Source organism: Catharus ustulatus, chromosome 2 (genome assembly GCF_009819885.2).
Source record: "Catharus ustulatus isolate bCatUst1 chromosome 2, bCatUst1.pri.v2, whole genome shotgun sequence".
NCBI lineage: Eukaryota > Metazoa > Chordata > Aves > Passeriformes > Turdidae > Catharus > Catharus ustulatus.
Window position 1 is genome coordinate 29878226 of NC_046222.1, and position 27599 is coordinate 29905824.

The 27599-nt window shown below is 47.6% G+C and overlaps 2 protein-coding genes across 7 annotated transcripts; one reads left to right on the forward strand and one right to left on the reverse strand.

Moving 5' to 3' along the window:
- The first annotated feature begins 246 nt into the window (after window positions 1-246).
- CLSTN3 (calsyntenin 3) lies at window positions 247-15547 on the forward strand. Its single transcript, XM_033052825.1, has 18 exons — window positions 247-364; window positions 3038-3160; window positions 4119-4314; window positions 4795-5003; window positions 5309-5458; window positions 6105-6290; window positions 6882-7151; window positions 7439-7551; window positions 7631-7793; window positions 8832-8888; window positions 9674-9831; window positions 10012-10160; window positions 10634-10860; window positions 11963-12133; window positions 12719-12864; window positions 12981-13116; window positions 14513-14730; window positions 14815-15547. Exons 1-18 carry the CDS (start codon window positions 280-282, stop codon window positions 14983-14985), a joined length of 2928 nt encoding a protein of 975 aa, XP_032908716.1. The 5' UTR covers window positions 247-279; the 3' UTR covers window positions 14986-15547.
- Window positions 15349-27537, reverse strand: LOC116992829 (solute carrier family 25 member 33-like). 6 transcript variants are annotated; one of them, XM_033052835.2, is made up of 8 exons: window positions 23206-23553; window positions 21069-21188; window positions 19281-19457; window positions 18669-18746; window positions 18265-18365; window positions 17601-17667; window positions 17127-17410; window positions 15349-17025 (listed from the first exon to the last, which is right to left on the reverse strand). In XM_033052835.2, the coding sequence occupies exons 3-8, from the start codon at window positions 19337-19339 to the stop codon at window positions 16826-16828; spliced, it is 789 nt and encodes a 262-aa protein (XP_032908726.1). In that variant the 5' UTR covers window positions 19340-19457; window positions 21069-21188; window positions 23206-23553; the 3' UTR covers window positions 15349-16825. The 6 variants fall into 6 exon arrangements, with proteins under 6 accessions (XP_032908726.1, XP_032908723.1, XP_032908721.1 ...); XM_033052832.2 differs by lacking the exon at window positions 23206-23553 and adding an exon at window positions 27457-27537 and having other exon boundaries at window positions 19281-21188; XM_033052830.2 differs by lacking the exons at window positions 21069-21188; window positions 23206-23553 and adding an exon at window positions 23622-23697.
- Between the last annotated feature and the right edge of the window lie 62 nt (window positions 27538-27599).

Here is a 27599-nt window from a genome sequence, read left to right on the forward strand (position 1 = left end):
TCAGTGGGGAGGCGAGGAGAGGCTGGCGCGCCCCACCTGCATCCCTGTCCTGCATCCCGATCCCGCATCCCCGTCCCGCGGCACCTGGCGCGGCGGCGGCGCGCATTGGCTGCGCGCCCCGCCGCCCGTGACGTCATGCTGCAGTGCGGGCGGGGCCGGGCGGGGCGCGGCGCGGAGCGGCTGCCGGAGGTGCCGCCGTCCCTGCGCGCCGCCGCCGCGGGAGCGAGGGCGTGGGTCCTACCGGGACCCGCCGCCGCCGCCGCCGCCGCCGCCGCCGCCATGGGCGACCCTCGGCCCCGCGCCGCCGTCCTCCTCCCTCTGCTCTGCCTCTGCGCCGCGCTGCCCGGCAGCGCCTCCAACAAAGGTGAGCGGCGGAGCGCCGAGGGGACGGTTCCGGGCGGCGGCGGGCGCTCCACTGGGACCCACCGGCAGCCCCTGCGGAGGGGCTCTGGAGGGACACGTTGGCCGCGGCTCGTCCGTCCGCCCCCGCGGTGGCGGTGCGGCTCCGCGCTGCCCGCCGCCTTCGCCCGGCACGTTTTTGTCGGGGCATCTCCGCGGTTCCTGGCGGCTCCGACTCTCTTCGCCCCTTCGGTCGCCCTCATGGCGTCCCATCTCCATTCTCTACTTTGTCCATCTGTCATCCTACCACCGACCGCTTTCTTCTCCATTCTTTCCGTCTCCTAGCTCCCCTCGCTTTTTCCCCTTTTCCACCCGCTTGTGTTGCTTTTGTTTAGTTATAGCTGGGTGGATTTAAATTCCCATCTCTTCCCTAGCATGCTGAGAGAGAATATGTTGTTTCTTCACAGACCCCTGCAGTTCATAAAACACATTCCCTAGCTCCATCTCCCAGTCCTAGTTCATCCATCTACTATCTGTCAATAGGAACTGTTTATGTATAGTTATGCGTTAACGATGCAGGTTGATTTTATGTGTTTTATGTGCTAAAGATGAAAGACCCTCAGACCACCCCAGCACTACATCTGTAACGTTCTGAATGCAGATATTCTTTGAGCACACAGAGCGATAGAAAAAGATGTAGGTTTCTAATCTGTGACTGTAGAGACAAGCATGAGAGATTCATGCGAGGGGATCCAGTGTGTTGGTAATCTGACAGGGTGGGAAAATCTGTAAACATTTGAGGGACTCTGGGCTCATTAGGGAATGTGACACCTTAAGGTGCTTTCCGTGCCTTGGAAGAGTCAAGGCTGTGGGGCGGGTGCACCACAGAGTTATGCACACCCTGACATTGACAGGGGCATTTATTTGTTCTGCTCAGCTTCCATGGGGCTCACTGGCAAGGAAAGGCCCCTCGTGCTCTGGATTCTCCCTCTGCTTTGTGAATTTGCACTCGGAAACATCTACCCACCTTTGGCAAATTATATTAGATTGATGGGAGCTTTCTTGAAGCTGGTAGGAGTCTGTATCCTGGTAGGAGTCTGTATCCTAAAAATATTCCTGAAATGTTTTTCTGTTCTCCAAAAACTCATTTCCTGAGAAATGAGATTGGTGATTCCCAAGTTGCAGGTGGATGCAGCAAAGGATTTATCTCTGTATCATCGGCTTGTTACCCCAGCAACAGGGCACATTTGGCATTTATAGCTCTGGATTCCCACCTCGGTGGTGTGGCGCATGGATAGAGCCGGAACAGAATGGAATCTGGTGGGGACAATGGAGGGGCAGGGGGAGGTGCGGGCACTTGCACACAGGGAGGATTCCACCTGCATACTGAGCAGGATGGATGTTTCTCTGGATTTCCTACGCAATGCTTTATAATCTCAATCAATATGGTGGTGGAGAAGTGCCAAGCCACGCTCTTTGCTGCCACACCAGGCTGGATCTGCCCACTCTGCCCTGCTGGGACATCCCCTTGCTGACCTGTCACCGTGCCTGCAGGCCCCCAGACCCCTGGCAGCACCCCCTGGCCCTGAAATGCACGAGTGCTTGGTTGCACAGGACACTGCCCCTTTTGAGTCAACACGCGGCCATGCCAGTATGGCCTTTCAGAGGACACTGTGCTGCTGAGAATGGATTCAACATATTGAAAGTAGTGCCCTTGAGGGGAATGGCTCTGTATCCTCCTCCCCACCAGCTCCGAGCCATGCTGTGCTCAAAGTATTGCTGGGTTGTAATAAATCTTGGTCTCCAGGGGGTGGGAGAGTGGGGGATTATCTGGGAATGGGGGTTGTAACTAGGCCATGTAATATAATCTCTGAGGCCCATTTGGCAGGGAGTGGGCATGGGGGAGGGGTTTGTTATTTGTAATGATTTTTTTTTCTCTCTCCCCTTCCCTCCCCACTACCCATTTATTTCTCCCTTTCCCTGCCCCGAAGCCTGTGTGATAAAGATTAATTTGCTATTTCTGGGCCTGTGACATTTTTCAGAACTCCTGCTGGCTGCTGCCTCCATGCCAAGCCTGGCTGGGCTCCAGCCAAAGGGATTATCAAGGAGGGGCCAAAGGAATATGGTGCTCACCATGGAGTGGGGAAGGAAAGAGGAAGGGACTCTCAGAATAGGTTGTTATGTGCATAGCACGGCTGACCTAAGGTGTACCTGGCCATGTCCTGGGCCTTAGTCTAGAGGGTGCAAGGTGGAAGTGATAATGGCTGCATTGTCCCCTGGGGATACCCCACAGGAAGCTGTAGGCTGGATGCTTTCATCAGGGCTTCCTTGAGCTAAAGGGTTTAGCATTTGGAATCTGTCTCCAGGCTGAGGCCACTTCTGTCTCTTGAGTTCACTTTTTTAAACTGCTCCAGCTTTTCTGGGCAACCAGATGTCTCTCCATGTATTTCATTAGAAGGATAGTAATGAGGACATGAGAAGGAGCACATTGTTTCTGAAGAGATCTCCCATGAGTAGAACTAAATAAAGATAACTTTTTTCTCCCAGCCTATTTTAGACATCTTTATTTCTAGAGAAGAAGGTGGTGAGGGGTGGTTGTTACTTGCCAGGGGGTGAAATTCTTCGCTTTTCTTACTGAATCTGCAGTTGGTGGCTAACACATTCCTGTCCTTCATCCCTTACCCCAAATCTGCCTCAGCAAACAAGCACAAACCATGGATTGAAGCTGAATATCAGGGCATTGTCATGGAGAATGACAACACCGTCCTGCTCAACCCGCCGCTGTTTGCGCTGGACAAAGATGCCCCACTGCGCTATGCAGGTAGGTGGGGAACAGCTCTGGCAGGATTGGAGGGCAGGGACAGACTTATGGAGAGGCAGGGACGCAGTGACATTCATCACTGTGCTGGATCCTACCTCTCTTCAGGAAACAATCACCTCCAAACCTTGTTCCGGAGGAGGTCCCTAGTGAAGTCTGGAGGCAGTTTGGGCACAGCTTGATTTAGGATGCTGTGAGCTGTTTCCTTAGGGAGGGGAGCTGAGGGTGGAGCCAGCTACTTTTTGACGCAGTTCTGCTATTTCCAAAGATCACATGCACAGCGCTGTGTCTGTGAACCCTGGAGAAAGCTGGTAGGGCACACTTCCTTAGCAGTGCTACATCCCCTCACAGTGAGCATAAATCCTCAGAACAGCAGATGAGGCTTTCAATGGTTGTATTCCTAGTGCTTGCTTAGGCCATGCCTGGAGTTTCCTCACTCATTCTTCCTCAGCTTTGGGAGAGTAAATGTGGTCCCTGGGAGCTGAATTTTAGGGTTTAGGTGACCCTATCTGCAGTTCTCTGCGGTACTCAGCGCATCCTGCGCGTGTGGGTGGATGAGACATCATGGATCTTCATGCTCTGGCTATCTGCAGTATATGGCCTGTTTTGCTTCCCTGAGGGATGCGGAGGAGAAATAAGATGCTCCCCCAGGACTGTGGCTGTGTAGCACTAATAAATGTAGCTTGAGCCTTGTAACCTTCAATCTTTCGTGATGCTGGTCAGGACTCTTTGCTGTGAGAGTGTTCTCCAGTAGATGGCTCTGCACCATTAATGGCTGTAATGGATAGCAGGAGGAATTCCTAGGGAACCAAAAACTGCTTGAAATGAAGGATGATAATGGGGGAGAATGGAAAGTGTACGTTAGAGAGGAAGAAAATATGGGAAAGGAAAGCATGGGGTATAATGTGCTCTCCTCAGTCCTTTTATTTCTCCCCTTCCTCTCTGTTTTTGTGTGTACCAGGTGAAATCTGTGGCTTCAGGATCCATGGGTCAGGGGTACCTTTTGAAGCTGTGATCCTGGACAAAGCTACAGGAGAAGGGCTGATCCGGGCCAAGGAACCAGTGGATTGTGAAGCGCATAAGGAGCACACATTTACCATCCAGGCCTATGACTGTGGAGAAGGACCTGATGGAGCAAATACCAAAAAATCACACAAGTAAGTTCATGCAGACATTGCTGCATGCTACAAAATGTGATCTGTGACAAAAATGCAAAGGATACTTGCTGTGGAAGCACTTCCTTTAGCCAGAAGTATTTTTCTCTAGCCATGATATTGTAACTCAACATGCTAAGAAGACCCAAAGAGAAATGTTCACTGACTGTCACATGAATGAATACAGAAACAAGGGCTGTTTGACAGCAGTTTCTAAAAGTGGTGTTTTACATTGCTGCACATGGGTAGGAGGTCCAGATTGCATTGTTATTATTTTTGCTCTTTCTGGTGGTTGGAAACCATTGTCCAAGCACCTGTGTGACAGCATTGCTGCACTGAAATCAAGGTGTCTTTCCTTGTCCTTGCTTTTGACATCTGGAAATCACAGTGATGCCCTTTAAAAGAATGACTTACTCTGAAATTTAGGCGGTGCATGGCTCCTAAATTGGCCCATCAGTTCTTATTGATATCTTTCTGCCTTAGGGCCACAGTGCACGTTCGAGTAAACGATGTGAATGAGTTTGCTCCTGTCTTTGTGGAGAAGCTGTATCGTGTGGCAGTGACGGAGGGAAAGCTGTATGACCGCATCTTGCGTGTGGAGGCCATTGACGGAGACTGCTCACCGCAATACAGCCAGATCTGCTACTATGAGATCCTGACCCCCAACATTCCCTTCCTCATTGACAACGATGGTAAGAATCCTCACCCGCCACATGCACATCACTCCTGTTTTCCTGCTCTGTTCCTTCTCTGTCAGCCCCATTTGAAGGCAGAACTGTGCTATATAAATTTTCCAGCACTGCTGATCTATCCTGGTGAGACCAGCAGCATCCATTTTGTGGAATGCTATAACTTGTTACAAAGTGACATTGGGCAGAGTGACTCAACTCTTTTTTGGTTGTTTTTGTCATTGATCAAAGATATGAGTGATTTTTAGAAGGACATCTTTGAGGAGTCTGCTTGTCCTCTACCTTGATCCCTTTGTTTTGCAAACCAGGGAACATCGAGAACACAGAGAAGTTGCAGTACAGTGCGGATCGTGTCTACAAATTCGCAGTGACAGCCTATGACTGTGGAAAGAAGAGGGCTTCTGATGATGCTGAAGTGGAAATCCAGGTGAAACCCACCTGCAAGCCCAGCTGGCAGGGTATGAGACCACCAAACACATTTATCTCTTCTCTTCGCTTTTGCTTAGCTACTACTTAGTCCTGCTCATCACAAATGTTTGTATATATATGTACAAATTTGTGTGCCCATATATATGGTTCAGTTCTCGCACCAACCCATCTCCATCAGGGAATGCAGCAGATGTTTAAGTCTGTTGCAAAGCCACTGAAAGGTAAATTCTAACATTGGAAAATCATTCCTTGGATTACTGTGAACTGCCATATGTTTGATAAGACTCATAGACTGCATTGAGCAAAGGTTGTTTTTGGGGCTCCTCTTCTGAAAGGTATTTGGCTTTTCCAGTTGGTGGCATGTTCCTCCAGGTTCACCTGAGTCAACTAGAATTAAGGGGAGTGCAGCCAAATACTTGCTCTGCCTGATCGGAGAAGCTGACCAACTACAGAGTGATGATACACCAGTATTAGCTGTAGAAGCTGGGATCTTGGACTCTCTGCTTCTAGGAAATCTTTCCATGTATTGATGCCAGCTGTGTAAAGCTGTGTTTCCAATGTGGAAAAGGCCAAAAATTTGGACTAGTCCATAGATGCCACTTGTGTGTATGCCAGGTGTTCTGGCCCTGTGTCCTCAGCAGTTCCTAATCTCTCTCTTTCACTTCTTTCCATTAGGCTGGAGCAAGAGGATTGAGTACACTCCCGGTGCGGGCAGCCTGGCGCTGTTCCCCACCATTCACCTGGAGACCTGTGATGAGCCGCTGTGGAACATCCAGGCTACGGTGGAGCTGCAGACAAACCATGTGGCCAAAGGCTGTGACCGGGATAACTACTCCGAGAAGTCACTGCGCAAACTCTGTGGTGAATTGGTTCTTTCCTGGACTGAGGGTGGCTGTGGCACTGCACCCTGCTCCTCCCTCTGGAGGGTAGCTGAGCCCCACACAGCAGAAGTGCCAAGGGACACATTCCTCACATCTACTGTGGTCACTGGGGTGGGAGGACACCGAGCCTGTGCATTGCATTGAGGGGCAGTGAGTGCTCCGGCACTCTCATGGAATTGTGGAATAGTTTGGACTGCAAGGAGCCTTAAAGATCCTCTAGGTCCAACATCGCTGCCAGAGACAGGGACACCTTCCACTAGGCCAGATTGCTCAGAGTCTCATCCAACCTGGCACTGAACACTTCCACAACTTTCTAGTTTTATAAGGGACTACCTGTGCTTTCCTTGCTGGGAAGCCAGAGATTTCTGTGCATTGTCCTGATATCAGGAATCTGTGGGAATTCCCTCAGCACTGACCAAAAGGTCACCATCCTTCTCCAGACATTCTTCTTATTTCCCTGTGCACTTAGACATTACAGTGAGGCTTCCAGTGCCCACTTCATCTGATCCCCAGTTCTCAGGCTCCTTTATTCTCCCATACCAGCATTCCTGACCCTCTCCCTTCTTGGTAGGTGCTGCCTCAGGAGAGATTGACCTGCTGCCAGTGCCTAGCCCCACAGCAAACTGGACAGCGCGGCTCTCGGTGCACTACAGCCAGGACAGCAGCCTCATTTACTGGTTCAATGGCAGCCAGGCTGCCCAGGTGCCTGTGGTGAATGGACCAAATGGCCACGAGGGGTTGAGTGACCACTTCACCCTGTCTGTGTGGATGAAGCATGCCGTGATGCCCAGCAAAGGCAGGCGGGAAGAGGAGACGGTGATCTGCAGTACCGTGCAGAGTGGTGAGACTTCTCTTGGGGTGGCGACACTTCTGCCCACTGCCTCTTAACTCCTTAAGAGGGATTGGCCCTGCAGTGGTAAATCTCTGATATTCCAAAGCAGGACTTGGGCAGGGGTTCCTCCTTAGGAGCACAGCTTCTTTAGATGTCCCTTTTCCTCAGAGCACTTGTGCCTCCTTTGAGCACATGGTGCTTAGTGCCAGTCATGCATGGCAGTGTGGGCTTCTGTGTTCTGGCTAGTGGGACTGCTTGGAGTGTGACACGTAACTCCCTGTGCTTATCCCTGGCAGAGGATGGCTACTCACACTACTCTCTGGCTGTGCATGGCTGCCGGATTTCTTTCCTCTACTGGCCATTGCTGGAAAGTGCAAGGCCTGTGAAATTCCTCTGGAAGCTTGAGCAGGTGAGGAAGGGTTTGCATCCTCCCCATGTCCCTTCTCCTCCTGCCCTTTGCTGATGCTGTGCTTGGCTGTCTGCCGCAGGTCTGCGATGACGAGTGGCACCATTACGCTCTCAACCTGGAGTTCCCCACGGTCACGCTGTACGTGGACGGCGTCTCCTACGACCCTGCCCTGATCCACGACAATGGCCTCATCCACCCGCCACGGCCGGAGCCTTCCCTCATGATCGGGGCCTGCTGGGCCGGTGAGTGCCCACTCCCCAAACCACGCTCTTCCCAGCTGGGAAAAAAGGGGGAGGAGGGAGACCCAGAAGAGGTGAAAGAAACACCACCCAATACTAAATTATGCAAATCATACTGCAGCCATCTTGCCTTCTTGGCACCAAACCTAGTGTGGCTCCTTCCTTCCCCTTGGACCAAGGTAATAACAGCTCAGGGAAAAGTCCCTGAGCTGGCAGCTTCCTGGACAAAAAATACAGAATATGCAGTGGATAACCAACTTTCAGGCAGTGGAGAGTTGAAACTCTGTACCTCATTCAGAAAAGCACTGGCTTTTCTGCCAGAAAGCAGGCAGTGCTATTTATGCTGCTGATTGTGGGATTTCTCTGTCTTGAGGGTCTGTATGAGAAAGTCATAAATCCTTCTGTACATGAATTGGGCTGAAAGACAAAAATCAGGTTACAAACAAAGTTAGGCCACTAGTAGATTAAAATCTGTTCTGTGGAGATGCAAGGCTGATTTCTCAGATCCTTCAGTTCTCCTGCTAGACTGAAGCAGGACAGAACTAAAGAAAGTTGCCTACTGCTTGCCTTCACTCCAGCAGAAATTTCTAGCAAGATCAAATCTTTGCTGTACTGCTGCTTCTCTGAGGTCAGAGATCTTCCCACAGCTCTGTGCTCTCTTGATTGGCATTTTGCAGACAACTGGTATTGATCAGCTTGGGACCCTCTCCTGGAGCTATCTGACTCTTAAGGGATATTGAGAACATAGCTTGTTGTGAACAGGGCTAATTCCCAAAATAGGTAACACTGGGAAAGGATTGAGAAACTGCAAGCACTATGGTTTCTGCCTTAAGTCAGTTACTTGTCCTACAGTCTCACCATCTGCTTCATGAGAGGAGCTCTGCCCTCTGTCATCTGTGATGTGCTGCTGAGGGGTGCACTGCTTGGCACAGAGCTGCTCTTGTGGATGGCCAGTGCAGGCCCTTGTAGAGATAACTTGTCTGACCCCTAACTACCATCTTCCAATGCGTTATTGCTCAGCTGAATGTTCTCCTTTCGCAGAGGAGAAAAACAAAGAGAAAACCAGAGGAAGTGAGAATGCCACCAATTCTGTGCAAGGTAGGGAAAAGAAAGAAGATGGGTCTCTTCCCCTCTTGACTATGCATGATTATCCCTTCTTGCATGGTGCATTGCTCATACTGCTTCCCTAGTCCTGTCCTGCCACCTCCCACTGCCTTGGGAGGAAATCCCTTATTTGGCAGATTGGTCCTTGATACCTTGGTACCTGTGGAGCCTGAAAAGGCTGATGGAAGGACTGCAGCCTGCTTTGAGAGTTGGGGTATGCTTTTTGTGTGGAGAAAGAGTACTCATGCCTGATCATTAAAGCTGGTCTCTGAAGAACACAATAGCCATTAGAGACATCAGGAGATGTCACCTCATCCCTATCTATCTATGGAATGTGTAGTTTCTTTTACAAGCCCTCACAGGAAGCAGAGTGAGAACAGGACAAGGAATTGTTTCCATCTGGCATTCAGCAGTTTGACAGAAACTTCTCTATGCTACCCACTGTTCATTGCCTTTGTCTTTTTTTTGGTCTGTTTTTCTCACTTTCTCCTATGTGGAATTTCAAAAGTTTTCATCTCCTTTCTTCAGCATCCCTTGTCTTCTTGTTATCTTTGCTTTTCCATATCCTGTGCAACCTTCCGCCCCTCTCTACCTCCCTTAACAACTGTATGTCCCTCACACTGTTGCTCTTGTTGTCTGGGCTTTTCCATTCCCCCATGTCCCCCTCTGTATCCCTCTACGTCCCTTACTTCTGTGTGGCACTCACACTGTTGCTTCTATGGTTTTGCTCTCTTCCTCGCCATGTCTCTCACACCCCCCACCTCCCATGTTTCCCTCAGGAGATCCTCTGTCGATACACCACTACTTCCATGGTTACTTGGCTGGCTTCACTGTGCGCCCTGGTAGCTTGGAGAGCCGGGAGGTTATTGAGTGCCTGTATGCCTGCCGTGAGGGGCTTGATTACAGTGACTTCGACAGTCTGGGCAAAGGGATGAAGGTATGCCCATCTGCCCAGTTTGCATGGGTCTCCTCCACTCTCCTTCCCCAGCCTTGCTTCCCAAGACTTTGCCTGCTCTCCCCACCTCAGACAACTCTCCACCTTTCTTCCTATGTGTCTCTCTCAGCCTTGATTCCTATCATTTGCCAAGGAACCATGAGTCTTTTCTTCCACCTCTAGGTTCATGTGAACCCCTCTCAGTCCCTGCTCACCTTGGAGGGTGATGATGTGGAAACCTTCAACCATGCAATCCAGCATGTGGCTTACATGAATTCACTGCGCTTTGCTACTCCTGGGGTCCGTCCACTCAGGCTCACCACTGCTGTCAAGTGAGTGGGCAAAACACCACCTCTGGCTCACTTCAGCCAGAGGGGTGCCTGTCTTTTTGACTAAAGTTACACTGACTCACTTAGTATTTTAAAATATTTTGTATTTTAAGGTGGTCTCAAAATGGGTAAAAATCTTCCTGAAAATAAATGATAAATTATCCAATATCCAAATGGGTACTGCAGTACTGGTTCCTATTGCTTATGCAGAACCTCTGCCTCCACTCGCAGTGTTCCAGGCATGTGGACTGGTTTTAATTTTCTCTGTGTTTGTTGATGTGAGCAAGTCACCAGATCCCAGTGCTGTCACTCCTACCACATGTCTCTACCTTGTGCAGCAGGCTGTAGGGAAGCTTTAGGAAGACTGCTGAATAAAGGATATTCCCTTCCCTGGAGGTAATGGGCAGGAGGCGATCTTCTATAATGTTGTTGTTGGAAGCTTGGGGCAGCTGATGTTTTCTGCTGCTCTCCTTCAGGTGTTTCAGTGAGGAGTCCTGTGTCTCCATTCCTGATGTGGAAGGCTATGTTGTGGTGCTACAGCCTGATGCCCCCCAGATCCTGCTGAGTGGCAATGCCCACTTCGCTCATCCTGCATCAGACTTTGAGGCTCCGGAAGGAATTCCCCTGTTCCCCAACCTCCAGATCACCTGCTCTATTTCTCACCAGGTGGAGGCCAAGAAGGAGGAGAACTGGCATGGTACCGGTGAGTGGAGTACAGGGCAAGGTGTAAGAGACAAACTGGAAAGACCTGCAAGAGTTGTGGTCCTGCAGAGGAAGTAGAGCCTCTATAATTACACCCGAAAGTGAGAGTTTACAAATTTAGAAGCAAGGCACATTGTCTGTCAATATGTAGGCTAATCGGCTCTTATCCCTTTCTGCTCCTCCCTGTACTTTTTCTGTCCACTCAGTTCATTTGCCTCACTCTCTCCTAATTCTTTTCCAGGCTGCTCATTCCTAATCCCTTTTACATTTTACCTACATTTCCCTTTATTGAATCCAGTGCTGGATGGATGTCCTGCCTGTTACTCTCTCTGCTCCTGCACATACTTAGTCTCATCCTACTTTCTTCTCTCCTGCTTTCTTTTCTTACTTCTTGCTCCCTTCCTTCTCTTCCTGCCTCACTCCTGTGAATTCCCCAGTCAGTTTCCTCACACCCTACAGTGTGTACAACTGTTCTTCAATTTCTTTCCATCATGCTCAGATTATTTCTCTGCAGTCTGTGCTCTGTGTGTCCATTCACTTCCTTCTTATCTGTTCTGGTAATGGGATTTTTTGCTCCTACTTTTCTGTTTAGAAGCTTTGCCTTTCCTCGTACAATGATGAGTTCTTTGACTTAAGAGCAGATTGTTCTCAATCCTGCTGAAAGCAGTTAGTTATTGAATGTGGTTGCCATTTTAAAGAAGATAAGATCTCAGCCATGGTAAACAACAATGTGAGACAGGGAAAAGCTTTCAAAAGCATGCAGGGCCTGGGAATGTGTGAGTGTTGTTCCTAATTTACACACTGTCATTGTCAACAAAGTCCTTACAGCCAAGATGTGCTATCATGAACCAGACTGATAATAGTATGTTGTTCCAAAATAAAGTGACTTTATTATGTGCATAGATAATGTCATTAGAATCATCCTGCAACAAATAATTAGACTGACAGTGATTTTACTTAAGGTCAGTGCTAGGTGGAGAAGGAGAAGTAATTACATGTGATGTGAGAACTCTTAGGTAAGCAGTTACACCTCTGAGTGACTCCTTCCTTGTCTGATGGCTGTCTGGCTTTCTGGCCATATCTTCTTTCTGTTTGCATCTCAGTGACAGACACACGAATGTCAGATGAGATTGTGCACAACCTGGACGGCTGCGAGATCTCATTAGTAGGAGATGACTTGGACCCAGAGAGGGAGTACCTGCTCCTGGATGGGGCTCTGCTGCAGCAGCGGGGCCTGGAGCTCGTTAACACCTCTGCCTACCTGACCATCACCGGTACGTCCTCTCCATGTCACAGCTATCTAGCTGTGCTTCTGTCACCGAGTGTCAGGCATCACTGGGAGAAGCACTTGACGTTAGGATGTGTTGGTGTACTTTGTGACACTGAGATGTAACCATTTCTTGAACTCCTGGCTTTTGGAAGTCACAGACCATTTCCTTGGGGAGGTGGCTTTTCCTCCAGCAAAAAGTACTGGGACATTGTGTCAGCTCTCACCCAGGTTTATATCACTCCTCCTGACTTACTCCTTGGGGTTTGGTGTTCTTGGGTGTCAGTAGCATTTTGCATGACATGACAGGGACAACATATCCAACAACCTGTGGACTGGTACAACACTTTTGTACTCTCCAGAAAGTAACAGGGCTGTTTCTCTCAACCCTTCCTTCCCTTCCACTTGTTTTAATGATGCAAGCAGGGCTTCCATCAGGTCCTTCACAGTCAGCTCTCTCTCTGAGCCCTTCCCAAAATTAACAAACCCAGCATTGCTTTGGATCCCTCTGTAGCTTCTAGTTACTGCAGGATTAGGATGCCAGGTGACTTTGGAGCAGGAGCTTCCTCACCCCACCCCTCTCTTGTCTCAGGCGTGGAGAGCATTGCGGTTTACGAGGAGATCCTGCGCCAGGTCTCCTACCACATCAACCACGGTGCTGCCCTCTATGAAAGGAAGTTTCACCTGTCCTGCACTGAGATGAATGGGCGCTACTCCAGCAATGAGTTTACTGTTGAGGTACAAGACTGATATGCACAGATGTTATTCGTGTATGGGGAAGACATGGTGCATGGGAATGCATAGAATGTGCCATGGACACAGGGTTGAGTCCCTTCACTCTGGTCTTTCTGCAGGTGAATGTTCTCCACAACATGAACCGAGCTGCTCATCCTAACCATATTCTGAGCTCCCAGCAGTTTGTGCACCAAGGCCATCATTTACCCGCAGAGCTGTCTGGGCACAGTTTAGCAAGCACCCACAACAACCCAAGTATGTAACACTATCTTTTGGGTTTATTCCTTTAGATCAGGATGCTGATTTTCTGATATCCTGGCAGAACCTATAGTGGAGGATTCCTCTCAGACTCCCTGCACCCATTATCAGGTTGTCATACTGTCCTGTTCCATTTGTTGTTAGCTGCAGTTGTGGACTGCAAGTCTTTGTCAAATTGTATTTTAGAGCATGCTGCAACAATCCTCCTCTTGTAGGATATTATTTTCTTGATGTAGAAGCAGACTGAAATCTATACCTCAGAGGGTCTAAAAAGACTAACTGTAAGCTAACCTTGTTCATGCACCTTGAAAAGGTGCTGTGTGGGCTTGTGTAAAGTAATTTCAGAAAGAAGCTTCAATAGCAGGAGAGAAAAGTGAGTCAAGACTGCCACTGCTCTAAAGAAAGAAGTAGGCATAGGTAGTGGTCAGCAAGGCAGGAAAATATAGGACATGGCACCATGCAGATAAGAGGAGAATTCCCCCAAAACAGAGGAGAGAGAAGCTTGAAAGCTAGACTAGATGTTTGTTTGTGTTGGTAGCCTTGTGCCTCAGGCATGACCACACTCCAGTCAAGTCCTCCTGGGCTGTTGAAAGCTCCGGGACTTGTTACAGACATTTTGGTTCCCTGTCACAGGGAACAAGCAAGGCACCTTTGAGCTAGCTTTTGCTGCAGCTTCCTGGCTTCCTGCAGTAGCTGATTCCAAGCTGGTCCAGTCCTGCAGCTGGCAGAGGCAGCCTATACCTGTGCCAGCCTTTGCCTCTCCCTTCCCCAGCTCTGCCTGATGGCAGCAGCAAACTTGTTTCTGTTGAGTAGAACCATAAACAAATTAGTGGAAGGCCTAGATAGATTTTGCAGGGAAGGTAGTTATTTGGGGAGTTACGGTGCAGTCTACAGGCCTAAAACAAAAGCGTGGGAGTCGGGCTAAGGGTCTTAAATGAATTTCAGGTTTTCTCCCCCAGAGAAGCCAGGCTTTTGCCACAGCACTAATTAGAAGTCCATTATAGCATTCATATCTGTTCCATGTGCAATGAAGGCATCTTTTGGCTTCTTGTTTTCTCTACTGCTTGCACAGAAATCACACTTTTTTAAAATCATCCTCGAACCCTTAGAGGCTGTCCCCAGCATGCATTTCTCCCTCCCAAGAGCAGGATACATATATATGCTGTGCAACATATTCTGGTGAATTCTGCAGATAGAGATGTCCAGAGTCTACAAGCCAGGTTGACATCACAGGAACTGTGTGTGCCCAGGGGCACAGACAAGTCAGGCTGTGTTCCTGCATTGACCAAAAACCCAAGCTCTACCCAGGGATCTCAGTTCCTGGATGTCAGGTTGGAAATGCATGTTTCTATGACAGACTCTAGACACAACTTCTCGCTTTCTTTTTTCAAAGTGGTCCCCAGTGCTGCCACTGTCATCATCGTGGTGTGTGTGGGCTTCCTGGCACTTATGGTGATCCTCGGCATCCTGCGCATCCACTCCCTGCACCGGCGGGGAGTGGGACAAGAGGTCCCTGGAGCTACTGAGTCAGGGCACACCAGCACTGGAGGCAAAGAGAGCGACATGTTCTGGGATGACTCGGCCCTCACCATCATCGTCAACCCCATGGAGGTGAGGAGCAGCCACTGTGGCCGGGGCTGGGTGGGCAGTTGGGTTGTCGGACCCTTCCCCTTACCCCATATGTCACCTCTCCAGTCCTACCAGAGCTGTCAGGAGAGGGCAGCAGGGAGTGTGAAGGGCAGAGCTGGTGAGGGCATGGAGGATGATGACGACAGCACCGACTCGGAGACACCCGACTCCCCGGACAGCAGTGTCATGAATGACCGGCACATCATCGGCAAAAGTGACATCTCTCACCGCTACTAGGAGCTTTAAAACACCCGCCCAGTGGATCCCCCCCAAAACATATGGCAGGAAGGAGGAGGTGTCTTACTTTCAACTTCTTTCCTCCCCCACTGTGTACACATGTGCTCCTCCCTCACTGATCGTTTCTGCCTCCCATGTTCCTTCATCATCTGCCATTCCCCTTGTGGACATTCCCCACATTATTGATCCCCCATATGGCTCTCCAGAAACATGTGTTAGGGCACTTACGCATGATGGTGGCACGGTTCAAACTGTGATGGAGGTGTTGGAAAGAATGGAAATCTGAAAGGCAGAGCCAGCCGTAGGGCTCAGAGTGGGGTTTCTCACAACCCCTCCCCAGATATTATATATATATATTGTATATTTTTTCAATGTTGTCATTTGAGGTTTATTCTCGTTTCATGCAAAAAAAAAAAAAAAACCAACCAAAAAAAACCCAACAAACCACTGCAGCTTTGTGTCGCTTTGTAAAATTGTCAATAGTCCTAATACTAAATGAATGAAGGTAAGAAAGATGAGGAAACAAAGTGGATTTTAAAATAAATGGATTTCAAATAAAACATTCAGGACTTCTGCAGTTTTTCACTACAACCAGGGAAGAAATAGTGTAGCCTCTAATGTGAAACTGGAGCTTGTCCAGAGCATGTGTTTACTGAAATTACTACCTTATCTCGGGGAAGGGTTACATTTTTTAGCATGTGACGAAAAAAGAAAAACACATCACTCAGGACCCTATCCCCTGCCTTTTTGGGAGCCAAAATACTCTGTAAACACAAAGTAGCCTTCAGTGCTAGAGACTCACAGAGGAACAGAAGGCACTCAAGCCCGTCACAGGCAAATGTAGCACATGCAGCAAACTGAATTACTGAACACAGGAAAATAAAATAAATAAGGCTCTTTCCATACACTTAGTATATCAACAGAAACAGGCCAAATCTCCTTAGCTACATCCATCCTCTCACATGATCTACTTTCTTAATCAGTATGATAAGAGTATTTTTTATACCAGGGGTTCCAGCTTGTAGAACAGCCCAGCACTTCTGGAGGAAGGAGGCAGCTTTTTCTTTTTGCTGAGCATGGAGGAGATGGAAACAACAGTTATTAGCACAGCATGGCTCTGAGCCCAGGAGTAGCATGAGTTACTAGGATAGTGCTCCAGAGCAGGTTGTACTGCTTCCCTCGATCTTCTTGGTCTGGATATTCAGACCCTGCAAGACAAAAAGGGGCTGTCAGCTGCCTGACACATCCTGGGGCGATGGCTGCGACATGTGAAGGACCCAAAGGAAAATTCTGCAATCTGTTGGCAGCCAAGGTTGAGAAATCCTCCTTAGGGGCAAGAAGGCAGGCAGTAGGCGGTGAGAGTGGAAGAGCCTCTCTGAGGGCAAAGGTTGCAGCACAAGATCTCTGCTTGTTGCATTCTCTCGGATGTTTCAGCTTAGTCTATCTTCATGCTCAACTGTGCCCACATATTGTTGCTACTGGGTCCAAAAGAAGTGAACATGCTAGGGCTAAGACACTCTCACACTTTTCTGCTTTGTCTCCTTCCTGGTAAGTTCCATGCCTTTGTTTCATCAAGGAAGTTTACAACAGGCACTGTCAAACCAGTGCCCTGACATCTCGAACCACTGGAATAATTCAAATCTCCAGAAGGAAAAAAAAGGCTATACTATGCACATTGGAGCAAAAAACTTGGCACAAAATAGTCGTTGTGTCCTGAGAATGCCTGACCCAGATTGGATATGTGACAAAAAGTACCACCTTTCAGAGCACTGCAAAAGACCAGGTCTCAGGACCACAGTGTCTCTGTACCTTCACAGCAGTCTCAGCCGAGTGCTGCAGCTTACAAGGTGGAAGAGGCCAAATGTATGATGAGTTCATAGGTAACCATCATGATAGCTGCGTTTGGGAACTGGCGGATCAGGTGTGCCAGGAGCCCCCGGTACAAAGCCAAGGGTCCCTCTTCATGGACCACGAGCTGCAGAGTCTGTGTAAAGGAACGGTACCGTGACCCTTCCTCTCGCAACCGTGTCCGAACAACCTCTGGAGAGACAAGAAGAGAAGCCATATATTAGCAGATGGATCCTACAGGCATGGCATCTGCCCTCAAGGGGTACAGAAGCAAGGAGAGTGGAGCCACTCACCGTGTGGATATGCAATGCACGTAGCACATGTCTTGGAGATAGCAGCAGCGCCCATTAGTGCCAAGAAATCACTGTTGTTTGGTGGAAGTGTGAGTGATGGGGAATGGGAATGCTGGCTGTTTCTCAGCTCCTTTTTCAGTGCTTCATAGATGACGAAGTGTATGATGGTCTCTGACACTCCAGCATAGGAGGCAGTGACCCCACGGTAAAACCCACGCAGGCCTTCAGTGCGATACACGTGCATGGCACACTGAAGAGCATTGCTGGCCATCTCCCCCTTCACTCTGGAAGAAAAGGAAAGGGTTAGGACAGCATACTGCACCCCAACCTACAGTGCTGTTGTGAACACAGCTATAAGCCCAGCCTATGACTTACCATGTTCTGATGAGAAATCACAGACCTCTCTCTGCCCACCACCCCTCAAACCAATCCTGATGTGACATGAAGTGGCTCTGCACTGCTGGCCTGATTTACCTGGCTTCCAGCTGCATCCTGGTTTTCACTAACCAGATGGGGTTGGTGAGTGTGGCTGAGCTAATGCCTGGGGAACACAAGAGGAAGACAGTCGTGAGTGCCAGGATCACGCTGACAGTTCATGAAGAGGTGCTGATCTATCAGCTCTCTGAGCTCTGCTTGGCAAACTGCAGGCATTTGCAATTTGAGAATGACCTTGAGAAGAAATATTTAGGGCAGACTATTTGATTTTCCTCCTCCTCCCCTGTTCCAGCCTTTATCTAGTGGTAATTAGCTCCTCTGCCTCCAACAAAACCCTATTACAGGCCTGGGTGTTACAAAAAGGCAGGAAGCAGCATGCTAATTTTGCAAGAGGAGAGGATTTTGTTAGACAACTGGGATACATCAAGAGAAATGGTTCTGTGAGTAGTCTAAATTATACACTGCCTTCTCCCTCTCACAGCAGAATAGAGCTCATGATAGCAGCTGAAGGGGTAAAGACTAGACTTCAAGAGATGAGCATAAGAAGAATGAAGAGTGAGAAAACCTTTTGGTTACCCAAGGAACTCACTTCTCCACATGTGGAGGGAAAAACTTCAGAGCAACAATGGAGAAGGAATGAAACACACAGGCATTTCCAGATAGAAGAACCTCTTGGTTTGGATTAAAGACTGAAAAGGCTCACCTCCACAGGCTGCTGCTAATATGTGTACTTTCTTGGACTCCGGTACCAGGACAGTATTAAGCCTCTCCTTAGTAGTAGAATAGGCAGCAAAATATATAGCCCTAGTTGGAAAAAAATACAGAAGAGGTTACATCTCCCCTATGAGGAGCAGAGACACTATGTGCGGTCTCACTCCAACTTTTCTTACTCCCAGCACAGTTTTGTCTGACGTGACATCAGATACCATTTACACCTGGCCCACAGCAATCATCTTAACACTACGATCAGAAGCTACAGAAGATGTCTCTGTGAAGTGGTCCTGTGGCATGTGAGCACAAGGCCCAGACTACTTTCAGAGCAACATTTTTGAGACAGGTCCCTTAAAAAGTGTACAATGTGAGGCACTGTCATGGAGCAGTACGCACCGGGAAGGAGCAACCCCAGCAAGGTTTGGACCCAGACCTCGGAACAGGGACCGTTTGCCTTCCTTCTCAAGGATGGACCTACAGAAGCAAAAAACCAGAGAAATCAGCAGAATAACTAAGCTGGGGATTCTCCTGTTCCTCCTCCTTCTTTGTTCTTCAGTATTTCTTGTAACACCCTCTCCTCACCTCCCATGTTATCCTTTTTCTGCCCTGCTCTCATTTTCTCTCCAATCACATGTCCTCTCTCTTTCAGTCATAGAATCATGGAACTAACTGCTTGGGTTGGAAATGACCTTAAAGATCATCTAGTTCCACCTACCCTGCCAAGGACAGGGACACTTTACCAGTCATTGCATCCTGTTCTTGATAGTGCCATCCCTCTGCGTCTGATCAAACCACCAGCTGAGAAATTTCTCACAGTCCCCTAAGCTGCATTGCAGAGCACAGATCACTGGTGAGAAGCAGATGTACCTGTCCTCTGATCAAACTTTCTACTGCACTTGTGGCTTCCAGAGCCTCAGCTCAACTCTCTTTCTCCCCTCACACCCTCCACCTGATAGCCAAGCTATCACCTCCCTGGTGCTAACAGGCACACTGCCCTGTCCTACTCACCTCAGCAACTTGAGCACTCCAGGAGATGGTGGTGTGGGATTCATCAGCCTCACACTCATCCCTGGCAGCTGTATCTCTGGGAGGCACAGAGGCCGCAGTGCCAGCTGGGATGACTGCAGACGTGTCTTCACCACTTCCAGGGGACAGGTCAGGATGGCTCCTGCTGTGCCACCACATCTAGGGCACAGCAGCACATAAAAGAATGACCTCTGTGCCATAGTAGGGCAATAATTCTGACCCTGTTTGTCCACAACTTCTCCCCTCTGGGAGAGGAGGTTAGGTATCCCAGCCTGTGTCACACATGACCTCCTGCTCTGACACTGGTTAACGTAACAACTCAGCCTGGGACATCATCTGGCAGCCTCACTCTGAAACCTTACTCAGTATTTGAGACAAAGAGTCTCAAGTCCATGAGGACTCAGCAGTTCTCCAGAGCAAACATTTCTGCTGCCCACTCTCACTGCAAAGCCTTCTGCTGAGGCACCAGGCACCCACACCTTTGCCACAGCTGCACCACCTCACAGAGGGGCAGCACAGAACTCTCACACCTCTCAGCCTGCCCGTGTCTTTAATCCATAATTGCATCAGACCCACGTTTGCAAGGCCCTGTAAGCAAGATCTGAATTTTCTGCCAACAGCCAGGCTCTCTCCAAGCTTGGCTTGCTTAATGAAAGAGGACCCTGACCTTCAGCAGGCAGAACCTATTTTTGGAACTCATGAAGCATCTCCATCAATGGGTCTCGTCACACTGCAGGAATGCTGAAAGGACACATATCCCCTTTTTCCCTTCCCACCACCCAGGGACAAGTCAGAACTGATACACTTGGTTTTTAGCTTCTGCCCCTCTAAATCCTTCGACTTATAACTCTTCTCTTCTAGATGATACTCAGTACCTGGAAGGCCATTTTGAGATGAATTTGCATGCAAGCCATGCAAGAGGCTTTGAAAAATGGATGATTGTTCACATCCGCTACAGCCAAAGCTGCTTTGTTTCACAAGAGATGAAGGCTTAATAAAAAGCTCGCTCTGCTCCAAAGAAAGAAAGGCCAACCAAAGAACTACAAGATATCAAAGAAGAGTCAGGTGTGTCATCCGAATTACACATGACAGTGCAGGACAGCAAGTAGTGAGAGAAGAATTATTTTGAAAAAGTCTATACAGCTCAGTGAACATATACAGTATTCTCACAGCCTTTGCTCCTAGGGTTTCATTATCATTGCAAACAGGAAGGGAGGTTTAAAAAAATTTTTAAAAATTTAAAAAATGAAAAAAAAAAAAAACCAAAAAAAAGAGAAAAGAGAGAGGCCTGGATGCCTATTGTATATCCAAGAGTTGAAGATAAGACAGCTGGGAGATTATGTAGCTAATGATGCCAGCAACTAGCCATGCTATTCCATAACACTCATGTTGCTTTGTCAAGCCCTTGGCAGATGTACACAGTGGTGGTGAAAACTTGCAGAGCAATGTATCAGCAGCAATTTCCCTCAGGAGGTATATGATGAGTGGTGGGAGTCTGGGAACGCGTCTCCCGAATTCAGCTCCAGCTCAGAAGACAGCACATGGCAAAGCAGTGAACAGCCTAGCTCAGGTTCTCTGGGTGAACCAGGTGATCAAGCACAGACACCAAGACACAGCCTACATAGCAATCCAGAGCTGTATGAGGCAAGGTCTCCTTTTTCAAAGGCCACATTGATTCTTCCCATGCAGACCACATTCACTTGGGGGTCCAACAGTCCTGTGCTTTACCATAGAGTCTATTCATTTGTCTTATACAGGCTCCAGACTTACATGTCTGTTGTTTCTTTGATCAGAAGTACAGTCTCCAGTTCAGGAGAAGATTGGGTACAGTGGTGATAGATCAAGGTCTAAAAGGTCCAGATAGGGCAGTTTCAACTCCTTATCTAAAAGCTGAGCAAACAATACATCAGGAAAAAATTGAGCGAAGCAATTGCTTGGTATACTAATAATTCTTCTCTCTAATACTGCATAAGGAAGCAAAACTTCACATAATGTTCTCTTAATATCTAATTCCTTCAAAAAGTCCCCACCTGCAACAGTCAGGATCTGAGTTTGAACACACGCTTCCAGTATATATAAAAGTTTCCTGAGATCAGGTTCCTGAAGCTACTGATACATACAGATAATAAAAAAGTATTATAAAAGCAATAATAATAATTAAAGAAATTGTCACTCCTTAGCATAGTGGCTGTTTAATCAGCAGAAAGAGAGTGCAAGGTGAAGGATCATTATGAGCCACTATGCCTCAATGGCAAGACTAAAGAGGAAAAAAAAGAACACCCATTAATTAAACCTAAGGAAATGAGGTGTACCGGTTGTTCGAAACTAGAAGAAATCTAAACTGTGATGTATTACTGTGCATTACATGATGATACAGCTGCTTACACTCCATGAATGACATAGGTCTGCAAAATTCTTCTGTTTCAGGAGAAATGGAAAATTATGTGTCATTACTCTAAAAGCAGGAACTAAAGCAATTTCTGCAAAATAGGATGAAGAGCAGCAGTTGAAAATGAGTACAACATGTACTCTCAGAGCAAAGCTGTGGCAAAAAGTGCTAATTGAAGAAGGAGGGTAATTTTACCCTAGAAAATGGTACTTGCCTCTAGATCTTGCTTTCATATTTTAAACTGTCGACAAGTTTGTGGTGACAGAAAAAGAGGATTAGTTGAGAAATACAAAAGACACTGTTAACATTTTTTAAATTATCTAAAAAGCATATAAGCACATGCACAGAGGTGACAAGGTTTACTGGCAATTCATGTTAGCTCTTACTTAGGCTAGCCAAAAATTAAGATGGGTTGAAGATCTTCATTTAAAAATATCAATGCTAGATCAGACAAACCTGCAGTTAAACCATGTTTCTGCCTAGGACACAGACAAATAAAGGTCACCTGCAGAAGAGTAGGAGAAATACCTCCAGAACACTCTCCCAGCTTTCCGAAGTTTTCAGTTCAGGGATTTCCTCAGTGAGAAATGTTGCCTTGCTTTTAGTAGCCATAAACACATTATTTTTCATTTAACTTTTTAAATGCTTCCTGGACACACAAGAAGCCTTTACCCTCTACTATCCTGTGGCCAAGAGTTCCATAGTTTAACTGCACACTGTGGGAAGAATTATGTTCTTGCATTAACTTTGAACAAACCTCTCACAAGTTTCTTTGACTGGAAGATAAAGGAACTGTTCCTTCATGAATGAGATCCTACTTTGTTTCATTATATAAACCAGCAATATTAAATATAGTGCAGCAATAAACTGAACTTCTCATTAATCTCTTATTCATGTTATTATCCCCAGGGTTTTAATTAGCTGTAATTCAGGAGTATTGCTTAATGGATGAGGACAAGATACAGACTAACAAAGTTCTCACTATTCTTGTCATTAGCCAAACTCTCAGTTTTTCAGGAACCATAGTGGAAGAAGACAAAAGCTTAAGAAAAAAGCCAAGAAAGAAAAATGTATTAAGAAAATCTAAGATGCAATGATTATATACTTCAAAGGATAAATTAATAAAAGAGAATAACATATACAAAATAACAGTGGGAACAGTAAGGACACATATGTAAAGATTGACATAGCACAAGAACTGCATTAGCTACAGAAAACTGGAAATCTATCAATTAAAAGCAATTAAATTACGTGCCTTATTGTACATGCTGTATCACAGGCTTCACCATGACACAGACTCCAGCAAGTTGGTGGGATTTGGAAAGGGATTAGGTGGCTGCCTAAGCAGAGAACTTCAGCAAAGTCCGGAGGACCACATTATCTTCTGCTTTAGGGCACCGTAAAACTTAAAGCTCATTTTTTTGAGAGGAAGGGGGAAACACCACGGGACAAATTCCATGCTCAAGGGCACGCTTCTAATGCAGAGTGGCACCGCTGGGATCCGAACACCTGACTCACCAGAATCAGCCGCACTATTTTAAGCCAGAAAAGTCGCACGGGAATCTCAGCCACGCGCCGATGGAGAGAGCTGGCCGCCCTCCCGAACACATGGATGCCCCACGATTTGCCCCGCTGAAGAGGCCTCGTAGCGCCTCTCGTTCAGCACCCCGCTTCCCTTGCCCCGCATCCCTGGCAAGCTCCTGCTGAACAAAACTCCACGTCCCATAGGGAGGCTCTCCGTCTTCCCAAGCCGCAGAGCCAGGCACTCCCCGCGCCGCTGGAGCTGCTCCACAGCGCCGAGCCGAGCCGGACCTGGAGGGGTTGCGCTGGCGGGGGCTGCTCTGCCCCGGCTCCCGCGGGGCTGTGCCGGACCCGAGGCACCAATCCCGCCCCAGGCCGCCCTCCTGCCCCCGCCCGCCTGCCGGGGCACTCACCCTCCGGCGAGCAGGTGGAGCAGCGTGCTGTGCTCCGGCATAGCCCCGCCGCTGCCGCCCGCGCGCCGGCCCCGGTGCCGGCCCCGCCGCAGGGGGAGGCGCCCGGGCGGCGGCAGCGGGAGGGGCGCTGCGAGGGGAGCGGGGGCTCCTGGGGGCACACGTATGGGTGCTAATTCACACAGCTCCTCCGGCCCGGCCACTCAAGGCTCTTCCATTAAAAGCAAACTAACAACTTTCCCCCCCCCCTCCCCCCCTGCTCCCAGCCTCCAAACCGATCCTCAAACTTAAACAAACAAAGTAGGGGAGCCAAGGCAAAATTATTTTTTTGACCAGGGGAAAGCGATGGGTCCAAGAGCAGAGCCAGGTTGCTCCTGACACTCGTCCTCGCTCATGGGGGCCACAGATGCTTCTTCGGGTATTTGGGTCAACATGAAAACGGGCCAACGCTCTCCACAAAAAACACACCAAACCTCTGAATAAATTAGACCCAGGACTTTGAATTTCAGAGGATCAGTGTGAGAAGGACAGGGAATATTCAGGGGCAAAAGATCCTCTGTTGCTTTTACAAATGCACAATTTCAGAGCACAACAGAGTTCATTGAATATCATCTTCCTTAAAAAAAGCAGAATGTACATCAACATGATGCTGTTGCCAAAAAGGCACACATCAGATCAGTTTATGTGTTTAGGACGATAGCCTGTAGGTCAGATGAAACAAGCGGTCAGAACAGCTCTGTACTGCTGCGACTTCATTCACAGCACTGAGTGACACAGGACTGACTGTCCAGTTTAGGTACCATGCTGCTATAAGAGAGACAAATGTGGGAAGTGAATCCACAGAGGGGAATAACTACCTTGGCCACTCAAGCAAGAAGAACTGAAAAAAATTGCAGCCTTTAGTCTGGAGGAGAAGGAATTAAGGGAGACACGGCAACTGAGTCCAGTTAAGTACAAAGATACTTTGAAAAGGAAATGAGTACCTTATCTGTGGTGGAAAAGAACAGAACTATCAGCTCATCAAGAGTGCCTGTCACTACCTGGGCAATGAGTGGAAGACCAGTAAAAAGACTGGCTTTCTGGTCGGTGAAATTGGAAACTGGTCAAAGATACCTAGAAGCTCCAAGCATTTTTCACTTGTCTTCACTGTGGTGGTGGCTAGGTGAATATCGTAAATAGCATCAGTTGGAAATGGGGAAAAAGTCTAGATTTCTAAGCACTTAAGCAAAGTCAAGGTTTTCTGACCAATTAGGGCTGATAAACTTCATCCTGTGATGGCTGGAGAACTTGAGAATGGCCCACTGGCCATTTTCTTTGAGATTTCTAGACAATGGAGAGGTTCAGAAGACTGGAAAAAGCCAAACATATTGGCCATTTAAAGAAAGAAAATCTGATTAATTACTCGCCAGCCAGCATAATTTTCCTGCCTTACCCTGTGATATTGGAACTAATAAATATTATGCAAACAACTCATGTTTTCCATCTGCAAAAAGAAGAGATCAAGTTAAACCAATCTTTCATGGCAGACTTGTCCTTGTGGTCAAGGATTTTTACTCTATTTCATCTCACAGTCTAAGAAGCACATTAGGAAACACGGGAAACTGTATCTACTGAAATCACTGTTGGAAGAGTCTGATGCTGATTGGAAAATTCTAAGATCAGTTTTTGATGCTATGCTCTCTATCTGGAAAGAAGTATCAAGGAGTCCTGCAGAGGTCTGTTTTCACTATGCTGTAAGTGGGGGTTTTTTCAGTATTTTATACAGTGGACTAGAAAATTGTGTCTATTAAAATTTGCAGACAGCATTAACCTGACAGGGGTTGCAAAGGATTTGGTAGAGAAAATTCATGTACAAATGATTTTGATCAATGCGACAAATAGCATGAAAGTGTAGTACACCATTTAATAGAAGTATGTGCTAAGTTTTGCACTTGGAAAGAAATAATGAATTTCACAAAATTGGGATGGGGTATAATTAGATGGAGACCTCCATTTTGTCACTGGTTTCCATCAGGCCTAGGACCTTCATGAGAGTATTGGTATTCAGAACAGCTGAAGGGTGCGGAGCCTGGAAGAGCCTTTTCAGGAGCTGTACTGTTTGCTTCTCTCATCTCTCAAAGAGTTATTGGATATTTTAGTTCTTGCTGCCAAATTATTTACATTTCACTAGCAGGGGTGCATTGACTCTGCTTCTTTTCCTGTTGACTTTAGATCAGACCCTTTGCTTTCTGCCTGCAAGCAGAAACAGTTTTGGCTTCAGCAGGACACGTATCCACCAACAACTATAGTTGTGGTTATCCTGGATGCTTTGCCAGCACTGCCACTTCTGGTCCTTCCAGTTACATCAAAGTCTTTTGGGACTCTAAGGGATAAACGGCCATCCAGCCCAGCAGAAGGAAGGCTATGGGGGCTTTTTATTAAAAAAGCAGTGTTTCCCTGTCCCAAACCAGAAGGCCAAGCTGGTATCACAGGCTGGTGTCATGGGCATACCCCAAAGCCTTCTTGCAAACATTTACAAATCAAAACTACTTCATGTTTTCCTCCCTGCTCAGTCTGTGATGGCTGTTGAATTTCTGTTCATGCCTTATCTCAATGCCTATACTCCCCTTCAAGTCTTTGTGCGGTCTGTTGGTTTTACTTAGCAGCAGTATTGCCCATCTCTTCTTCTTGAAAGTAATTTGGGATTATGCCCCACAGCATTCTCCATCCCTCTCTCTTCAAGTGCTCTTGCTAAACCTTGATGACACTGAGCATGCATAGGACTGGCATTTGGTAATAGCAGGTGAGTCTTATGTTAACCTTCCAGGGATGCCAGAAGTGTGCTTTCAAAATGAATCTTCCAGTAATCCCTGATTGCTAGGCTGGGGTTTGTCCTGCAAATGAGATTCCTTTTTGGTGGTGCTAAGCTGCACATAGGGCACACCTCATGCACATCAACTACTAATTGGTGTGCCATCCACAGGACCAAGGAAGATATAGTCCAAAGCAAAGCTCCCCAAGCATGTTTATTGTGGATGTTGTATTTCCAGCCCCAATTCTTATAACTGTAAAGGTTTTCTGCTGCTGAGCCATACCTACTACTTGCTAGCACAGAACTGGCTGTAGAAGCCACATGCATTTCAAAGCTGTAAAGAGTGCAGACAGGAAGACCTATTGTCAAAGAATTGCATCTAAAACTGCACCAGATGTCACTTTTTGGACAGATTAAATGAACCTGACAAATCTGGAGAAGACCCTGCAGAGGAGCATATTCTTTTGAAAATAAGAAGATGGGATTTGATTCTGAAAACAATTTATTTCTAGGACCCTAATGTCACGGGAGGCAGCACACATCATGCAACCTCTCTTGGTGCTTTTCCCATTCTTTTAGAGGCTACACCCAAATGACCTCTGATTTTCCAGGTGCTTTGTCCTTTGGAACCACGAATGTAGAAGGATCGAGGCTGGGAAGAAGTTGACATTTCTATGGCTTATCTGAAGGCATCACATACTTTTCAGCTAAATGTGTGCACTCTCAACGTGTGGCTGCCAACTGCAACATTTTAGTGACCACAGAACAAACAGTGAAATATCATCCATCAGCCGGACAAATACAATATACACTCATCTACGTATATATACGCATATGTACCATATAAATCTCGTTGAATATGTATATATGTATATATATATTTAAGTACATTCACAAATACAACATGGTGTATACATGTATATATCTCTTGTATATACATACACAGATATAGAAATACTATACACATCTCGTTGAAAAAAAATACATTTATGTATACTTGCAAACACAGTGGGATGTGTATAGTACATACCATATACATATACGCACCGTTTCACGGCCAGCAGAGGGGCACACCCCTCTGGAGCTGCGGGAGCAGGACGCGGCGAGGCCGCCGGCCGTGCAGCCACCGGGGAACGGGTTCCGGTACTGCGCCCCTTTAAGGCGCTCGGGCGCCTGTCCCTTTAAGGCCG